Raw genomic sequence first — 12,779 nt, forward strand, 5'->3', positions numbered from 1 at the left:
CATAGGGAGATGAGGGCAGAGACGAATACTTTTACAGGGCAGAGATGAATACTTTTACCCTTAAAGAGATTGAGGGGGGTATTAAGGGCCTTGCCCAGATGGGATCGCGCCGGACCTCTTTTTAAGCAGGATAGAATTATGGGGCCCGGTATTGACAAGAGTAATTAATGCTGCTATAGCCTCAGGTCTACCCCGCTCATGGTCGACTGCCATAATAGTCCCAATTTTTAAGAAAGGTTGTAGGGATAACCCTCAATGTTATAGGCCCATTTTCTTGATAGACGTAACAGCCAAGGTAATGGGTAGGGCTATCCTGAACCGTCTCATGAGTTGGGAAGAAGAAAACTGTATTTTAACAGAAATACAGTATGGTTTTCGGGCCGGCAGATCCACGACAGACCAGTGCTTAAATTTATATTTATTGGTCACAAAGTACACAGTGGCCAGCAATGAGAAAATATATTTAGCCTTTATGGATCTGACTGCGGTATTCGATTGTGTAAATCGATCGAAGCTGTGGGCTATATTGTCGGATCTTGGTGTTGATGCCGGTCTCATTCACATCCACTGCAAAAGTGAGGTACAACCTGGAGGGAGGTCTGACGGAGCCTTTCAAATGTATGAGTTGGGTTAGGCGAGGATGTATATTAGCACCCTTTCTTTTTTCCATTTATATTAACAGGCTTGAAAGTTTTTTAATTAATCTGAAAGTGGACTCCCCCGGAATAGGAAACAGACCAGTGCCTGTCCTGCTTTACGCAGACGATGCAGTCCTGTAGGCGCGTACGCCACTGGGTCTGCAGCGTCTGAGTGATGGGTTCGTTGAGTTCATGAATAGTTTAGATCTATCTGCAAACATGACGAAATCATATGTCATGGAGGTGGGCCCAAAACATAATGGGAAAGATTTTAACTACAGAATAGGCTCTACAAGTCTGGCAAAAGTCCAGACTTTTTTATATTTGGGCATTTTATTTGACAGGAATCTGACTTTTAAACCTTTCATTGAGGGGCACAGCTAGTTCTGGAGCGATCATGAATTTTGGTCGCTGATTGGGCCCTTGGTCACCCGAACACATGATGACTATGTACAACTTAGTCTCTGTTGCTAAAGCTGTATATGGGGCTGACCTGTGGGGGATGGTGAATGTAGACAAATTGCAAATATAGGAAAACAAACATTTGAGGAGGCTTTTAAAAGTTCCTCAATGCGTATCATCCTACATAGTACATGAGGAACTAGGCTGTAAGTATTTGGAAGACAGAGCAAGAGATAGGGCCTTGGTGGCCTGGTTAAAATGATGGGTTAACCAGGAAGCAAACTTAACCCAGCAAATAAATCTAGATTGCATGGGCTGGTTGAAATACGTGAAAGGGGGCCTTGATGGTATTGGTTGTGGAAACCTGTTTTCAAACCCACAAAGTATCATCAAACAGGATCAAGCAAGAGGGATTGAGAAACTTGTCAAACACAAAGCTATCATACGGGAAGCTCACGCAAATAACATGCAGACCATTCAGGCGTATGCGAGAGTAAGATCCTGTAGTGGGCTAGAGCCCTATCTTGCCCTTGTATATAATCCACATGATAGGTTTTTATTAACGCGTTTTAGACTCAACTTATTTTACCATTTACTAGTTGACCCTGTGGGCTTCACTGACTTAGTTGAGACAAAGGGTCCCTGCGGCTGCGATCGCCGATCTCCGCAGGACACCCTTCATTTTGTATTACTATGGCCATTTTACTTAATGCCCAGGCGCCGTTTTTTAATTGATCTTTTAAAGAAGGATAATTTTAACTCAGCAAGAGATGCCCTTGGTTTTTAAAAAATGTCTAGAGATCCCCTGACCTTTTTTGTGTAAAAAGAAATGTAAGAACCTTAGTTGGTTTAAGGTCCACTATGGGAACATGATAATTGTTATTGTATCGAGAAGTGAGAAAACAGTCTTTTTAATTCCCCCCATTTCTGTGAATTGACTGACTAAGTGTGTTGTCTTTTAAAGAAATGTTTGTATATTTTAAAAGCTGTACTTTTATGGTGTTATCTAAATGCCGAATAAAGATTATTTACTGACTGACTTTCTGACTGATGAACATTACTGCAGAACAATTTTCTGCACTTTAAATTTCTCACATTTGAAATAAAAATGTTTGTGGTGTACATATTCTTGTCATGACACAGAAACTGAATATGAGAATGGAAAAATACAAATAAAATGCATATGCACCTTGCGCATATTATAGAAACATTAAGGATCAGTGAGAAAAATGTAAAGTACAAGCACTGTAAAAGAGTGATTAAAGTGTAGCAAAAGAAGAATACAATATATTGTGTGATTAACTTGCTAAACAGTTGAATTTGTTGAAGATTCTAAACCATGTTCAAATAAAAACTCATACATATGTAGTTCCTGCAAACATGCAATTAATGCAGAATTAATATATTTCAACTAAACATTGATGCGTAATTGAATTTCATTTGCGATGGTGTGGATTCTTACGATAACTACGAATATACGATGCTTAAGAAGCTGTCTTTTGTTCTCATTGTAATTGTATGAGTGACTTTGGAAAGTTGGTGTAAAAACGTCGTTCAATGAGGTAGAAAGCTGAGTATCTCCATAAACAATCTTTTTAATAATAGCGAGTTAGATTTCTTAAAACAAGACATTTATCTGAAAGTATAATTATAAGTTGCATGTATACACTTTGAAAACGTGGTAGTAGGTCACATATTCACTTGAATCCATTAAATAATTTATTACACTTGTGTCATGATTAAATCAGTCCTACCACTTTGACATCCCACTCAAGCTTCCTTGACTCTGTTCAGATTTCTGGATATCTCCCGGTATCCCAGTTAGTAATGGTACAAGATTGGAGTGCATTTGCTGTGTCTAGAATGGCCCCAAAGGGCACTCGTTGCTAAAGACTCTTGCCTATGCATATTGTCTCTTTTCTAAAACAGGTGCACGTTACATGCATACAATATCATGCACCACTGCACGCCTTGACGCCCTTTGGGCTAAGTAGCGTAATATAAGATGGATTTCATTCATTCAATCACTTAACTAACTGGTTAGCATTCTCATTGAGTTACTGTCACGCGGCCACATCTGTAGCATCATCGCAGCTGCCATCTTGGAACCGGGTTGGCATTCTAGTTTATTTACATTCACGCGGCTGCGCCGTTGCTACGGATGCAGCATTGCTATTAGTAGCTGATCCTGCTTGCAGCCCAGCGTTTGTGATTAGCGCCAAACCTCGATCCTGAAGGGTTCAGATGGAGGTCGTCGGGCTGAGCCTTAACTTGACTTTATTCTTAAGGTTGAGAAAGAATCTTACTTCAGCTCACTCATGTAACATTCTTGTACTTTCCCAGGACATTTAAACAAAAATGAGAGGCAACAAAAAACAACATGTTTACAGGGAAACTTATTCCAAAAAGCAACAAAGACAGGACTACTAGGCCTTTGTTATTTGTTTTTTTTCATTTAGTCCGAGGTGGAAATTGTAGGAGAACCGAGGGATGAGAATGGAGAGAGAAATAGTTCTCACCTGGGAAGCACAGGAGAAGAGGCTAGCTAGGCCCACGGGTTCTATATGCTTAGAAGTCCGAACTAGAGCGAGAAGTGAGATCAGGAATGGGAACATCACCAAATCATCAGTGGAGAGGGGCTGACCAAGAAATAAGAGATCACGGTAGCCTAGCCCAAACTCAATTAATGCATAGGAGAAGCAAAATGGCACCTCTACATGTGCATGATGACGGCAGTGACGATGACGTGTGCCACTCACTCAGAATGCGCCGGGCAAATAAACTGACTCCATGAGAGATAGTGTTGATAGAAGGTGAGGACTTTGTGCAACCATTCTGTCACCTGCTAGCCCGCTGGACCAAAAAGGAGGGCCAGTACAACAGGACCTGGTGGGAGTATGGATACTTCGTACCAGAGGACATAGCCATCACGAAAGACTGCCTCTGGCACGCAGAGGGTGATTTATAATGGAACTTCCCCTACACGCAGAGATGCCTGAGAAGATGAAAGCACTACTTTTGTGAAAAGCGAGCACAAAGGCTCCAATCCAAAATAAGCCCGCTGTTACAGAAGAGTATGTCATGGACCATCTATGTGCCATGAGCTCAGATGAACAAGGAAGGGCTCGCGACCAAACTACCCCCATTGATGAACAGGGAGGGAAAATGGATCTCATGTTTTGAGAAAAACACAGTGGGGATAAACCTAGCAATAAGCAATGTCAAGTGTCTGCTCAGCAGACTAATTGTAGAACAGACTAACAGAGTGTTTACCTGAGCCTGCATCCCAGTAATCACACTGACCAACACCAAGCATGACGGAGCCGCATTCAATTCATTTAGACACTAGATACGAACGACCCTCAGGGAAATATTCCCTGATTGCCAAGGCGTAGGAGGATTGATGGCAGAAAGCATGAAGCCTGGGTAAACTGTGGCCAACTTTCTAGAGAGAATCGGGAACAAAGGGCACAGGAGACAGGGCAGACATGGACCAAAACAAGCTTCCAGGTCGCATTCTTACACAACATCCTGAAAGAGGCACTGGGGGCCAAAATAAGTAGTTGTCGAGAAAGCATAGTATGATTAGACACCAAACCTTGGTAGGAAAAGCAGGCTCACATATTGCAATACTACAAAATGAAGCAGGTAAAGGACAGGGTAAAGAAGGCACCGCCTAGCTGTTCCAACATATATTTTTTTTAAAATGCTGCATTGGCCACAAGCATTTAAATAGCACTAGTCTTAAAAGGAGATCTGCCTCCAAACCCCTGAGACTTTCAACCCAGACGTAATGGTAGAGGTGAGTGTCTGGCTGCATCAAGACCCCCGAGAGTGCTACTACTGTCACTGAACTGACCACATGGCTGACCCAGGCTTCCTAAAAGCTTATCATAAGGAAAGATCAATAAGCCTGGGCCAGGCCCCGCAAAATCCCCATCCAAAAAACCAAGTTCAGTCACAACAGATTAAGCCACAAGGACATCAGACAGCAAACATACTACTGCAACCACAGTAAGGAGGGAACCAAGCACAGCAAGGACAGGGCCGAAGCCATGAGAGGGAGGGGTGACTGTCTGGGGAGACAATACCTTTACACAATCACCCAATCCAAATGCGCAGAAAGCCTAAAACGTGTCATTAATACACATCTGCTCAATACCTACTTCAGAAAACTCAGCTCAAAAATAAAGACAAGTGACACAGTTTTAGGAGAAAACTCAAGCTTTTACTCTCGTTAAGGCACATTTTTGGGCTGCTGTATGTCCTGTCGATCAGGAATCTACGCTAACTCCACCATTTTGGTGCCTGCTGGGCCCTAGGCCCCTTCTAGTGCTTGTCCCTAAGGGCAGGTCTGCCTAGTCATGTCCTTGGAGGAAAGCAGCCTGACGAGGGAGCAGGACGGCCTGAACGATGCATAAAAACAGACACCCAGGATATATTTCTTGGCCTATTAGAACAAACCCCACCACTAATAATATTTTTGTAATAGTGAAATACTGGCCACCAAAACTGCATTTGCTGAAGCAAAACCTTCATGCGCAGCTATCACTTAAGCTATCTTGCAATCTTAGTTAGGTACTCGTCGATCCCCAACCCCTGGGACAGTTCAAAAGGGAATATTGTGTTTACTCAAGTGGTGGGAATATTTAGAAGGTAAGCCTTTTGGCAAAGCTGTGTCATCTTTTTTGCATTAATGGCAGCCAAGATATCACATCTGTTCTCGTTTTAGAACGAGTCATTTCAGAAACACTAGCAGTCACAACTGCAGGTTTGGCATCTTCATCTGCAAGAGAATTCCCTACAGTGTGCGCTCCCACACACTGATGATTCATGGTATGCATAGCATGAGGACTGTACACACTGATATATGTCACACACTATAAGTGTGGGGAATTATAGATCTGCATGTTCGAGAGCAAGAAACAAAGCTTAAAGTTCAGCCAATTGTGCAGTGCAGTCCCCAAGGGACTGCATGCGAGTTTTGTGTGGTTAGAAGATTGATTTCAGCAAAACATCAACAACAGTGGAGCATTCCGCTGAATATTGCTATTTAGAAACTACAGCAAATTGGGCTTAACCATCAACATAAACAATATATTTGTATTGTTCAAAGGCAAAACAGAAGAGGGCGTGGCTTAGAATTCTTAGATCTGTAAATACGGGTCAAAGACAAAGTCTACATCAATAATGACGTTATTATTATTATTATTATTATTATTATTATTATTATTATTATTATTATTATTATCCAAGGCTAGCACAGGAGTAACAGCATTGACGCGTTTCCCTTGTGCAAGTGGCTGTTTAAAGGATAGCCTTCTGCACTGCTGTCATAACTTTTTCAGTGAAGACAAAACACATTTCCACATTGGAATATAAATCTGATTCATAAGGCATCAGCACTGTTTCACCTTCATTAAAAGTGATATAAGTAAATCCAATTTCATCCGGTAAAACACAGATGACTAGGTTTGTGGTATTTACAAGTGTATGTAAGTCACGTGAGGCCAGTATGTCAGACTGTAAAGATATGAGTGTGCCAAAATGTTCTGATGTCCAAAGTGAAGTGGAAAAGTCAGGATGAATTGGTTCATTAAGGGGTTTCATATGTTGTGCATAATCAGGATGGAATGTTCTGCCAAATTTAAGAAATCCTTATAAAGAGTGTAATTTATTTAATGTATTTGGAGATTGCAATTGTGCACACTTCTCCAAGAAGACTTTCCCCCTCATGTGTAGGTTGATATCCTAGAAAAAGTAAACTTAGAAAAGCTATATTTGATTTCTTAATGTTAAAGCCAAGTTCTCCAAATTCCAATATTATGCAATCTACTCTGGCCAAATGTATGTTTAATTCATCATACAACACGGTAGATGTCATCTACATAAGACAACATATCTGGGTCAGTATCATTTAAAATTGACATTATGCTTGCAGCAAAAAGGACGATTCTTATAGTCCATAGGGAGTCTTATTTGATATCCAAGCGCTGGGAAGGTTATCCAATCTCAGCTTTCAAGGGCTGGATTGTGACTGAATATCCATTGGAAATATCTAAGGTTGTTTCATATTTTTTATGGACTATAATGTTAACAAGTGCTGTAATGTGTGCATTTTGTATTGCAAAAGTGCATGTATGACTGTTTGAATGTCTTTCAAAACAGGAAAAAGTAGATTATTCATTTGAGGGACACAGGGTTCTAATGCTCCCTGGTCCTCCATAAGGGAGAGTATTTCTCTAATAGGTTCCTATTATTATCATGTTTATTGGGGTACTGTGGTGACACTTGTGGATTGGACCTTATGACATGATAAGGAGAATCCCTATCTCAGCCAACATTGTTGCAAAGCAGAAACAGCCTATTATGTCTGTAGTTGGGCTAACATACGGAAGCCCTGTAGGGGACTCAACACAGGGTTCCTGGGGCCTTTATTAGTGCAGAGACACAGGCTGCATGCCCCCTCCCAATTTAAACATGTTTTATCCTCAGGATGATCTTCTTTTGAGGGCCATGCAGCCCCCATGCCTATTTTTCAAAATTTCAGGCCAGGGGGTGAACCCCATCCCCCATATTAACTAACTTCTGCACCGAGGGTGGGTTCCCTCCTGATAAAAATAAATTTTGCCTGCCAGGTGGGCTCCCAGGGGCCATTTGAGGCTGAGTGACCTCCCTTGCTATTTTATAAAGTTTTGGCCATGGGCTGGTCTCCCTATGGCCTTTACAGACATAGGACATGTGGACGGGCTTCCCCCTCCACATGAAAACAAATTGTGGCACTGAGGGTGGGGTCCCGGTGCCCCTGGAGGCTCAGAGAGGGGTTAGCGTGCCCCGTCCCCTAAGATGCACATTTTGGCCTGGCAGTGGGTACCCCGGGGACTCTAATTACTTGTAGAGGCAGTCCACCTGCCCCCTCCCTATTTCGTAAACTGTTGCCCCTGTGGGTGGGCTCCGCGGGGCCTTCAGAAGCTGTGGTAGAATTGCTGCTTGGTTCCACTCATATCAACTCATTTTAACCCTGGAGGTGGCCTCGCTTGGGCCTCTGGAGGGTCGGGAGTGAGGCAGGCCCTGGAGTTTGGCCCCCTTACCTATATAGGAGGAGCCTGTGGAGGAGTGTGGCTCAATGGTTAGAGCGGCAGACCTTGATGCAGAGTTCTGGCCAGGGACAAGGGTTCGATTCCTGCCTCGGCGGGGTCTCGGGCTCAATTTCCTCAGACCTGTTAATTCTCGCCTCGGTGCCTATTCTAATCACAGGCCCCACGCTGCAACTCTGGGCAATAGCTTGCTTAGCCTCCACACCGGCCCCAACAGCGCTTAGGATGGCTGGCTTCACCCTGGGGGTGCCCAGGAGTGGACACTTCACAGGGAAAGCCAGGAGGGGTTCCACAGCAGTATGAGTTTCAGCGCCAGGAAGCTGCATAGGCGACACCGCAAGGTGACCGTCTGGTGACAGTGCGCTCTATAAGTACCATGACATTTACATTTACATACACTAACTTTGGCCCATGGAGGTGGGCTCCCCAGGGCCATTGATGGTTCGGGAGAAGTGCTGTGTGGCTCCCTTCCCCATATGAAACTAATTTTGGCTACAGGGTGGGCTCCCTGGGACCTCTGGAGGCTCAGGGATGGGGGCCAGCAAGGGCCTCCTCCCCTAACATGAGCATTTCACTCAAGAGGGTGGGCTCCCTGGCATCTTTAATGGCTTGGAAAGGGGGCCATGCAATTTCCTCACCTTTATGAATACAGCCCCAGGGATGGACACTCTGCGACATAAAACTAATAAATGCCGCCCACCCGCCATTTTGAAAATTGTTTTCAATCCTGTGAGAGTCCGGCGGCAATGCAGCATTTTTTGCTGATTTATTTTTATTTTTGCCCCAGGGGTGATCCCTATGGTTCTTCTCTATGGGGATTAGGGGTTCAGTGTATCCTTACCCTGTCCCCTTATATATTTATTTTTGAAATATAATCAGGACAGGGGACTAAACCGCCATGTCCTGTACTGGACTGCAGCAAGATATTTCTCATGTTGCTGGTAGCTAATAAGATCGCTTGCGCCCACTTGAGTCTGACTCACCCAAGAGTGAGATGGCCCAAGGGGCATAAAGCTCCATGGGCCAATTTGTACACTCAATTTCTAAATTGGCACTCCCGAAAGAGTCTCTTGAGTTTTCATGGACCCAACCCTCCAGACATACAATTATCTTTGATCTTTAATCTGTCAAATACTACTGAACTGGTTTACCACAAATCGCAAAAAGCTGAATCTGTGGATCAAGATCTTGCTTCTGCTAAATTCATTTGAATTCGGTTTTGCAGTTTTTGCAGTAGCACCTCCTAAAGAATTCTATGGAAAATACATGGTGAGTTTGTGTATTTGACTCCCCTGTTTTCTTGCCCCCACTTGATGGATCACCCCAAAACTTTCCATGTACAAACTAGTCAAGAAATTGCTCCATTTTGGAAAGTTACTTGGAGATTTTTCGAATGGTGCCAACGTTATTTGCTACACAATAAACAATTTTTCTATGTAAAAGCAATCCTAACTATAACTACTTAGTGGAGACCATGACTAGGTAATATACAAATAAATCCACAGAACAAAACAGAAGTTTTACATCAGGAAGGTATTGGCATTCTGAGCAATTCTACCTTGCATTTTTTTCTTTGGAAATATACTTGCACTTGTACATCTTTGCTGTAAGTGAGTGAAGGTTGCTCTTCTGTATGTGTATAACAGGTCTGTGTGTGGAAAAGCTGTGTCAGACCTGTTGTGAGTGCAGAAAGCTTTAACGTCTGCATATGCCACCTATTCTGAGTGTGGCAATGACCCACCCCTGCATGTCCTAGACAAGTTCTGAGGAAGGGAAGCCCTTCTGTGTGTGCTACCTATTGTGAGTAACTTAAGATAGTACATCTGCATCTCATGGACATGTGCACAGTGCGGGAATCTTGCATCACTTTTGCAATTTGAGAACCTGTTCTGAGAGAGGGAAACTTGCACTTCTCCATCTCATAGACACGTTCAGATTGAGGGGAACTTAGCACTTATTCCAAAGACCACTACAGAGTACACAGTATAAATAGACATTAAATGGTATACTGTGCTAAACAGCAAACTCAGTACTAGGTTGTCCTACATAGCATACTGCACCAGACTACATTTATTGCACACAGTGCAAAATCCTCCATTGCACTAGAAAGAGTATCAGACATCACACTGCACTAACCAAAGCACTGCACTACAGATTGCCTGTACTGCACAGCAATCAGTAGTAGATGGAGTACAGCAGGACTGCTACTGATTATAAGTGCACGCTATGCAGCGTCTCCTTGTGAGAGGACTGTACTGCAGTATACACAGACTCCAAGATCCGACACACTTTCGTTTGATTGTGTTCATGATTGAGGCCCGCTCTGAAAGAATGTCTTTGAATTGTTAGTAATTTTCATTGATTACTGTGCTGGACCACAGCAAGAGGTTCTAGACTTATAAGGGATTTTTTCAATGATCTGTGTGTGGGGGAAATTGGTACCTGTCGCCCCTGGTTGTAGACGGTAGAGGCCCACCATGTTGTATAGAATTTTAGGACCCTGGTGTGATTTTCCCAATTCATGCTCTTATATAGGTATAAATCACCATATCCTTATATAGGCATAGAAATCATAACCATATTTAGACATAGCTCATGCAGTCCAAATACCGCCGGGCTACTTCCGAAAATCCACAATGATTTTTCGGAAAATTCGGCTTCAGCAGCAAGGGACTTCCCCTTGCTTGAATATTGATTTGTCCAAGAACTCATGGACTTTTCAAAGAACTGAGACGCTTTGATGACGTTATTATGTCCACCTTTATGTCAATCTTGCCACCTTCAAGGTAAAAATATGCCCACACTTGCCTTAGCCAACACACGGTGGTTTGGAGCAGTTCGACGATCTACTTGCCCGACACATCCTGCTACAGCAAGTGCCGAAGGAAGCCGACCCTCCAGCAAACGCACTGAGAGAGACGCTGTCATTTCTCTTGCCGAGAAATCCAGCTCCAGTGTTTCCAAGCTACATCACTTACTTCTTCCCTTGTACTAGGCTTAGGTTAGGTACATTGGGGTAGGCGTATTTTAGAAGCACAAGTTGAGTACTTTTTAGCCTTTGTTATTTATGTGTATATTTATCTATGGTCTAGGAACCATACAATGCTCGTACAGTATTATTTTATTCTACTCTTCTTACTCTACGCATTATACTTTGCAACCAGTATTACGATTGTAGCAGTTCATTTCTTCTGCTTGAGAAAGAAGTCTGTTCACTATATACCTTTTATTGAAATTGCCTGTCTATCTACTTCTCTGCACCTTTGATGAAACAAAGCATGCACGATTGACTGAGTAAAATATCTATCTATTGTTTCCGCCACTCCGAACATCAGTTTATTCTTGGGGAAACAAAGTTGTCATGTTTATGCAGTTGTCAGAAACTACATCCCTTCTAGTGAACTTGAGAAAGTTTCTAGTGACCTCTAAGCTAGCTGTCACTCACTATTAAGTCTAATATATTCGTAGAGACCTAGTAGACATAAGTCCTACATCACATCTATAGGATATATTATTCCAATGTGCAGAGCCTCTTGGGAATATAGGAACTACACTTCAACCATAGGTATCAGTGTGGGTTTAAAAACATGATGGCATTCAGCTCAAGTTCACTTACCTTTATTTTTCATCATCCTCTCTTCAAGAGATTTTCTAATTTCAACAGCTGTTTTTTTCTTCATCACCTGATCTGGATCCTGAAACTTCACTTTCTCACACCTGGAAGGACACCCAAATAATTTTAGTGCAACAGAACACTCAGGGTCTTATTTATGAGCTGTACCGGTACTTTTGGGCCTCTGGAACATCACTTTCTTAACTTTCCTGTGGTGTTATGTGCCATTTGCATATTTATACGGCAACGTAAAGCCATGCTAAGGGGTTTTTCAGGGCCTTACAAATATGTTCTCTTTTCACGCAGAAAAATGTGTGAAACGGGTGTACCATGGGTGTTTCTGGGGGCGTTCCCAGCAACATTCATGGCTTTTTGACATGGACCCAGATTTACGAGGAATCGCAAGTCTGAGGCTATCCCAAAAACTTACGTCTCTCCAGGGGAGATGTAAGGAAGGCACAAAAAGTAGAAATATCTTTATTTCTCCTTGTTTTTCCTCTTTCAATGTGTTCTGCATTCTTCAGCATACATAGAAAGAGGAAAACGCCACTTGTAATTGTTTTGTGCAGAACAGTTTACCTTCCTGCACAAAAATAATCATCCCCACAATGCTGGCATCCTTGCACCATGGTGCAAGGTGCCTGCGTTGGTGAACGGCATCCCGTTGTGCGCTGGGGTAAGGGAAAAGGACAGGAATGCACCATATGTAATAGATACTCAGATTCCTGCCCTTTTCTTTTGCCATAGGGCATTGCAGCAGCAAGGCCTGCTGCACTGCCCTACGGCAAAAAACACAAAAAATAAATGAGGCCCCCAGAGGCTACAGGATCTAAAAAGGAACGGCACACACATCCTGTTACTGGAAATAAAATACTTCAATTTCAGGAGCTTTAGCAGAGCAGCATTTTGTGCACCCACACATATGCACATTTACACCCATGCACACAGACACACACATACACCCACACCTGAGCACACACACACACAAACACACAGAAACACACATCTTTCTCCGTGGGGACAGTTCAA

At 42.9% G+C, this 12,779-nt stretch overlaps 1 protein-coding gene across 1 annotated transcript in view; it reads right to left on the minus strand.

Annotated features, from left to right (window-relative positions):
• The window catches only part of LOC147718123 (uncharacterized), a 163,544-nt gene that overhangs the window by 111,376 nt on the left and 39,389 nt on the right, over positions 1-12,779 (minus strand). The window contains exon 3 of the mRNA XM_086919246.1: positions 11,754-11,854. Within this exon, the coding sequence (XP_086775372.1) occupies positions 11,754-11,854 (101 nt within the window). The remainder of the gene's footprint in view (positions 1-11,753; positions 11,855-12,779) is intronic.

Source organism: Lissotriton vulgaris, chromosome 4_2 (assembly GCF_964263255.1).
Source record: "Lissotriton vulgaris chromosome 4_2, aLisVul1.2, whole genome shotgun sequence".
NCBI lineage: Eukaryota > Metazoa > Chordata > Amphibia > Caudata > Salamandridae > Lissotriton > Lissotriton vulgaris.